At 32.9% G+C, this 7,778-nt stretch overlaps 2 protein-coding genes across 2 annotated transcripts; both read right to left on the bottom strand.

Moving 5' to 3' along the window:
- Positions 1–900: 900 nt before the first annotated feature.
- On the bottom strand, positions 901–3,276 carry LOC122360047 (proline rich transmembrane protein 1B-like). The gene is made up of 2 exons (XM_043260347.1): positions 2,650–3,276; positions 901–1,187 (listed from the first exon to the last, which is right to left on the bottom strand). The coding sequence occupies exons 1-2, from the start codon at positions 2,956–2,958 to the stop codon at positions 1,026–1,028; spliced, it is 471 nt and encodes a 156-aa protein (XP_043116282.1). The 5' UTR covers positions 2,959–3,276; the 3' UTR covers positions 901–1,025.
- Positions 3,277–5,147: 1,871 nt separating this feature from the next.
- On the bottom strand, positions 5,148–7,139 carry LOC122360927 (synapse differentiation-inducing gene protein 1-like). The gene is made up of 2 exons (XM_043261764.1): positions 6,681–7,139; positions 5,148–5,633 (listed from the first exon to the last, which is right to left on the bottom strand). Exons 1-2 carry the CDS (start codon positions 7,002–7,004, stop codon positions 5,475–5,477), a joined length of 483 nt encoding a protein of 160 aa, XP_043117699.1. The 5' UTR covers positions 7,005–7,139; the 3' UTR covers positions 5,148–5,474.
- Positions 7,140–7,778: the final 639 nt, after the last annotated feature.

Below are 7,778 nucleotides of genomic sequence, written 5' to 3'. Positions count from 1 at the left end.
CTCTTATAATACCTATGTATTACTATACTCTGGTGTCATATACCTTGTCAGTTAAGATATTCGGCAAATCGGGGACGAGGAGTGATTCACCTTGTGACATTGAATCTTGCTCTTTTTTTTTAAAACAGTTTCTTCCTCTTTCTTTGTTTAGAACAAAGAGAACTGTTAATTAACTGAAAATACACAGTGCTCTGCATTATGTATGCATTATTCTAAATGATCAGTGGAGAATGGCAGTTATGGGAAATTCACTTTCACTTCCAAGTGATGCTGATGTCAATTTGACATAAAAAAAAAAAAAAAAAAAAAAAAATCTTGACATGACATTGATTTGAAATTGATTTGTAAATTAAACACTAATCATATACCAACATATTAAACCAATTTTAGTGTGCGCCACTTGGTGGAATGTAACATGACCTCCGGAAAATAAAACCAATACACAGATGGGGATGATTTCATGGTGTTTTTGATGGGAGTGACTTTTTTCAATTGCTTTTAATAGGTCACTTTTTTAAAATACATTACAAAAGAAGAATGACAGCTCTGTTCTGTTTAGAATTCCCTTGTATATATTAAAGATCCAACAATTATTCCTGTAAGTCCTGTAAATTCCTGTTATTTTAAGATAAAATTATTACTGAGCAATTGTTGACCTGTTATTGAGCATTGCAAGCATCCAATGGGAATCAACTGTCATTGTGGTAATTTTGGTTGATCATTTCTTGTAAAGCAGCAGGTAACTTTCATACACGCTGTTTCATGTGGTAACATCTTGAGTCTATAGGTTAGCTGTACTGTCTGCTAAAATGAGGGCACGCACAAGGAATACTGTTAATTACTAATTACTGCAATTCTGTAATGAACAAAAACGAAAAAAAATTGTTTAAGTTGTCAAGCTTTTATTGTTTTAAACATGCTATAAGCTTTGCAGCATGTTTTAGCTGTGTTAAATGTGACAAAAATGAAGAGAATTAAGTTTGTCAAATCTTCTTTGCGTAATCTTCATCCAACCATGAATGCAGTTAAGAATGCTGTTTCATATTGTTAAATACCACACAGTAATAGATAACATACAACACAAAGATAATAAGGCCAAGACTAACACCGACATGATTCAGGGTGCGTGCGGTCTTGGAGTTCTTCTCTGCTAATTCCCGCCGTCCTGAGTAGTTGGCATCTCGAGTCTGCGAAAACAATTGTTAAACACAAAGTCAACCACTTCTGAGTTTCTTTGAGTCAGTGGCAAATAAGGGAAGTTCTCAAAAGTTGGGGCAAACCCCACTCTGTAAAGTTTGTTTGAGTTATATTTGAATAAAACATTAAAACAAAGTCACACCAACAAAGGCATGGATGAAGTACCAGTGCTATCTCATGCACAATTTGTACGTATTTAATGAGGTGGTTAGATCATACAAATTTGCAACTCATAAAATATGCCATATTTAATAAAAAAGCATAGAGGTTTGTACATGTGAGGTCATAAGAATTTGTATGAATTTGTGTGAAATGAGAGTAGACACTGTCTTTATCAAAGGTATGATCACATAAGTAGCACTTATTTTTTATTATTATTATAGTGTTTAAAATGTTCATGTGTTTGTTCATGTGTTCTATTATTTGTTATATTGTTCTACAAAACGTACTTGAAGCAAAACATAACTATATTGTGATATATAAGCTTGATTGTCGCCCACCCCAAAACAAATAATCAAATTTATATATGCGGTTTTTTTTTACTTTTAATTTAATTTATTTATTGGCCAATATTGTCCATGTGGTTAACATTTCAAATCATTTTCAAATCCAAATCATTGGCCATCTGAGGAGCAAACCTTTCATTTAACTGATCTGAGTGCTCACAAAAAATAAACAAATGAAAATAATTAATCAAAGCAGTGATTTAAAAAAATAAATAAATAAATAAAATAAAATGTATATATCTACACACACACACACACACACACACACACACACACACACACATATATATATATATATATATATATATATATATATATATATATATATATATATATACAATAATTGTGAAAAACAATAATGAAAATAATTAATCAAAGCAGTGATTTAAAAAAAAATAAATAAATAAATAAATAAAATGTATATATCTACACACACACACACACACACACACATATATATATATATATATATATATATATATATATATATATATATACATACATACAATTGTGAAAAACAATAATGAAAAAATAATTAATCAAAGCAGGGATTTAAAAAAAAAAATAAATAAATAAAATAAAATGTATATATCTACACACACACACACACACACACACACACACACACACACACACACACACACACATATATATATATATATATATATATATATATATATACATACAATAATTGTGAAAAACAATAATGAAAATAATTAATCAAAGCAGTGATTTAAAAAAATAAATAAATACAAAAATAAAATGTATATATACACACACACACACACACACACACACACACACATACAAAAAAAAAAAAAAAATTATATATATATATACACGCACACACACACACATATATATATATATATACACATACATACATACATACATATATCTTTGAACTTTACAAAGAAAAGGGTAACATGTGGACTAATATACTTACAGAGCAGGAGTACACCACTGCAGCAATGCCCAGAGGTAAACAGCAGCACAGCATGGTGAAGATGGAGTAACCCAGGTAATCTGGCAATGGATTGGTCAGTGGAGCGGCGGTCACAAAAACTGCAGGTTGTACAGTGACCACAGACTGTCCTGAATATGGTCCCTGGGGGACCGGCTGGTTTGGAAAAGAAGAAGGATATCCAGCAGGATTGTGCTGATATGGTGGTGGTTGAGCAGGCTGTAACATCACTGATTTCTCAGATGAACTGTAGGCCCCTGGAGGCTGATTGAAAGACTGGTTGGGGTCCATTCTTCTGATTGTCCGATGTTGGTTGCAACTGTCTGCGCTCGGCAGAGATGTGTGTAGGCATTACTGTATTCTGGTGTCATATACTTTGTCAGTTATGGTAGTCAGCAAATGAGAAGTGAGCTGTCGGTTGAAGGGGAGGAGTAGTTAACACTTCCCATTTTCTGTTTAATATCCAAAACACTGCAGGCACCACCTTATACATGATATATCAAACAGGAGTATTTCACCGAACTGTAGCATATTTCTGGAAGCTTGAACCAGTTTCCTTATTCCATCTGTCAGCATCTAAATTCACAGCATGGTTATACTCTTCAAAACATATTTGAACTTAATTTTTTTAAATTGATCAGTGTACTAGTAGTAGTGTACTCCTTGGGACTAAACTGACCCATTTTCTAGTATATGAAAGTACTAAACTGTAGACTTTGACTGAGCCATTTTCTAAACTATACTATGAAAGTAACTAGATTTTCCACCCCTACCTTATAATCTTGAAAAAAAAAACGATTCTAGAAGCACAGTATAGCTTAAATATATTTAGACTTGAGTATAAATTGAGTATACTTAAATGTCATTGTAAGTATACTTTTGGGAAATACCTAAAAGTAGACTAAAATGATAATTTCCTGTTAAATTTAAAAGAAGTATATTATTAACACACTTGAAAAAACTTCTTTTTCGTAAGTGCAGACTACGTCCCTGAATCTAAAATGGTGCTGTGGGCTTTTGTTTCACTATATGACATCATAATGTGACAAAATCACTTTCAAAAGAGCTCACTTTCAATTATGCATTTAGCAGATGGTTTCAAAGAGACTTAAACACAACTGAACAATTAAAAATATAAAATGTAGACAACCAAAACAAAGAAGGAGCGTATTGTAGATGAACAAAGGCATACTTTCTTTGCTTTGATTTTTTTTAAATAGTTTTTCGGAACTACTCATTATGAGGTTAAACCCGCCTCTTGCAAAAACATTTCTTGAGCCTTAACCTCAAACCACAATTTGCAGACAGCATGTGATATCAATACAATTTTGTCTGCAGTAAAAGACTGCCTAATAAACAAAAAAAACCCAGCAAAAAATAATTACAGGTTTTTCCTGTTTAAAAAGTTGTACTGTGAAACGAAATGTTTAATTTGTCTAACTGACAATTTCACGCATGCTATTATAAATTTTATTTTATTTTTTTCATCTAGCAACATACTGTGTTCATACAAGTGTTTGGTTCTTAATTGATTTAGAATTTTTTAATGAACAGGGAGCAAATTAATTGAATTCCATTTTCAAACACTAGTCATATATTTGAATGTTGAGCAGAGAGCTCATTGGCTAACGATACAGCAGAGAACCAATCAGCTCTGCCATGTGATAATGATGTCATTAGATCAGACTAAATTAGACTTGATCGGACTGCAGTTTCGTGCTAGAACTATGAAAAAAAAAATGAGTGGGGGGAACTAAAGAGTATTAGTACCAACATGGAACTGCATGTGAATGTTTTGGAAGGATTTTGTTTGAAAGAATGGTCTGATCTCTTGCAAGGTGTTCTCCAAACTTGTTATTATTGCTTATTCACATTAGGAGAAAACGTAATAATTTGGTGCCAATAATTGTGACCAACATGAGAGAAAAAAATATTGGTAACACTTTACAATGAGATTAGTTCAAGATTAAGATTATATTAAGATTAGTTCATGTATTAGTTAACATGAACAGACAATGAGCACCACATTTACTACACTCACATTTATTAGTCTTTGTTAATAAAAATACAGTTGTTCGTAGTTAGTTCATGTTAGTTCGCAGTAGCTAATGTTAACAAATAATAACTTAATCTTAATAATGCATCAGTAAATGCTGAAATGAACATTAACTAAGTTTAATAAATGCTGTAGAAGTTATTCTTAGTTCATGTTAACTAATGAACCTTATTGTAAAGTGTTACCCATTTATATCATATTGAGATCCACTGTTCCATTGTTGTAGAGGTTTTGTGATTTTTTGTAATTGTGGCTTTTGTGACAGCCACCTTCGCTCATGTTTACCAAGGGTACCAAAATTAGCGAAGGGTACGCTACGTTGTTACTACAAGTCATCCTGACGCAGCTTTTAATAATAATAAAAAGTACATCCATGCACAGGCAATTGTGTGTGAAACATTCTCAAAAAGAACTGCCTTAACCGTCTTATAAGAGTGATTTATTTAGGAATAAGAACGGACAGTGCTCAAGCGGTTATTAAAAAGAAAATAGGTGGGCATTATTGGTCATTTAAAGTTTTAATAAAATACATAATCAAAAGACAGGAAGAAAAACAAGCATCAATATTTATACAGCGATGGTCGCTGTTCACACGATTTTAAAACATAAGATAATCAGCTTTAAAGCATGTTTTAGTAACAATAATTTTACACTACAAAAGAGCCAGAAGGAAATGTCAATTTATTATGTCATATACAGTGTTATTTTTTGGAAAGCCCTCTATCTTGCCATTCCTTGTGTTCCTGAACAGTTATGGATCCGAGTGCTGTTTATTGTGGACAACGATGAGAGTGACATACAACACCAAGACGACAATGCCAATACCAAGAGCAATATTATTAAGAGTGAACGCCATTTTGGAGTTTCTCTCTGCTAACTGTTGTTGCCCAGACATGTTGGCATTCCGAGTCTGTGAAAATAAATGTGAAACAATTTATGAAACAAATTATGCCACTTCTGTTTTTTTCAGCAAGTATGCTTTGTACTATAGTTTTTTTACATTGTATTAGCAAATCTACGATGTGACCTATATCCTACCGTGTTTCACAATATTCTTCATAAATTAATAATTAAACAGACACTAAAGGTGCTATTTCAAAATGATACACCATCTTTTATGATCCCATTGTGCAATAATGGAAAAACAGGGCAAGTTTCAAGTGTCGAGACCAATGTCAGTTGACTTGCGTATCAATTGTTATATCCGGAAATGGTTTAGTTTCCTTTTACCCATTTAGTGACTTTAGTTTGTATGCAGTGAATTAGAGAAAGTTCACTGATGCGCATAAAGCAATGGTTAAATTGGGAGGTTCTGCAAAGCCACAACACTTTCTCAATAACAAAATGTCACACCACTTACGGGAACAAAGATGTTTCTTAAAATTGGGGGCAAGCATCTGCTTCGAAAATAAGGTAAATTTAGAAACTCTAACCATATTCATCCAAGTGTTTCAGCTATGAGGAAGTTATACAAGTGAACTTTTGTTACGAACGCTCACGGACATGTGATCAGAAGTTAACTCTTATGCTTTGCTCTCTTTCTTTTCAAAAATATTTTATTTAAACCATAAAATAAAAACATGTTATTTTGAATTATGAATTATGAATTATCATGTATGATCAAAGTATTGTTCATTAATCCCATTCATGAAAGTGAGATCATTGCTCGCCTGCATGCCAGACAAAAGACATTTGTAGCAGTGGACAAAAATATATTGCATGCATCAAAATTATTAGCATTTTAAGTAAAGATCATGTTCTTTGAAGATATTTCCTATTTTATATATATATATATATATATATATATATATATATATATATATATATGATTATGACATTATCATATTAGGTCTTTGTCTTGAAATTAAACTTATTTTGTCAAAGACAAAAACAATTACTATATAGATTGTGTATATTATTTTTGAGCCATTTAAAATAGGTTAAGAAATGAGCTTACGTTGACAGAGAAAACCAGCGCAGCGATACCCAGAGGTAAGCAGCAGCACAGCGTGGTAAAGATGGAGTAGCCCAGGTAATCTGGCAGTGGATACACCAGTGGAGTGGAGGTCACATAAACTGCAGGTTGCACAGTAACCGCAGCATGTCCTGGATAAGGCCCTTGGCCGTAAGGCCCTGGAGCTCCATACTGCTGGGCTTGATAGCCAGAAGTGCTCTGGAAGTTCCCTGGAGGAGGCTGTCTAAGATGGTCCTGGTATGGAGGCGGCCCAGGCTGCAGCAGCTTGGATTTCTCTGATGTATTCCAGTCTTCTTGGGGCTCCATTGTTCTGTTTGGTAATCTTAGACTGTTTTATCTTCTCTGTGCTTTACAAAGATGACACACCTTTGTTGACTCTGGCTTAGAGCAATCAAGTTTTTCTAGTCACGAACCCTGAATGTTATATTACGGTCACGAGGAGATTTACAGGAATCGAACGGGAGGAGGATTGTAGGAGGAGCGATGGTGTTTCAGGAAGTGACAGCAGGTGTGACTGCTTTAGTTCCCTTGTCCATAAAGCAACATACAGTACTGACATAATATTTCCATAGTGTTGAATTTATCTGGTTTAATAAAAATAAATAAATAAAAGGCTTAATGGCTTAAAAGGCTTAAAATCCGTCATAATGGTCAATTGGGATTTGAGAAGGAAAAGACAAAATTTGGCAGAAGTACAACTGTTTGAAATTTTGGAATGGTGGTGCAAAACAAATCGAAATATTGAGAAAGTTGTCCAAAAGTTATTAGCAATCCATATTACTGAATTACTGAATAATTTACAAAATATCTTCATAGAACATGATCTTTGCTTAATATTTAAATTGATCATTTTGAACAGTCTTATCAATCTTGTTATGATTTTATTTTGGGGTTTTAGAAAAATCGTTAATGAAATTGTCTTTTCACTCAAATAATCATATTTAAACGTTGTCATTATATTGCTGGTTGGTAGTCAAACCAGGCTTGCTTGTTTATTTCAAAACTGAAAGCCATGGTTGAAAGTCTGTGGTCACATGTGATCACATGAGGAAAATAAGAAATTAGTGTTTGTTTGTTTTC

The sequence above is a fragment of the Puntigrus tetrazona genome, chromosome 16, assembly GCF_018831695.1.
Source record: "Puntigrus tetrazona isolate hp1 chromosome 16, ASM1883169v1, whole genome shotgun sequence".
Lineage (NCBI taxonomy): Eukaryota > Metazoa > Chordata > Actinopteri > Cypriniformes > Cyprinidae > Puntigrus > Puntigrus tetrazona.
Note: the sequence above shows the minus strand (reverse complement) of the source record. Positions and strands in the feature narration are given on the sequence as shown.

What these genes read in the sequence shown, in the direction of transcription:
- LOC122360047 (XM_043260347.1), bottom strand. Translation starts at nt 2,958, where the DNA reads ATGGACCCCAACCAGTCTTTCAATCAGCCTCCAGGGGCCTACAGTTCA. An exon ending in CAGTGGTGTACTCCTGCTCT is followed by an intron (nt 1,188 to 2,649) that starts GTAAGTATATTA and finishes TTGTTTTCGCAG; the next exon opens with ACTCGAGATGCCAACTACTC.
- LOC122360927 (XM_043261764.1), bottom strand. Translation starts at nt 7,004, where the DNA reads ATGGAGCCCCAAGAAGACTGGAATACATCAGAGAAATCCAAGCTGCTG. An exon ending in CGCTGGTTTTCTCTGTCAAC is followed by an intron (nt 5,634 to 6,680) that starts GTAAGCTCATTT and finishes TTATTTTCACAG; the next exon opens with ACTCGGAATGCCAACATGTC.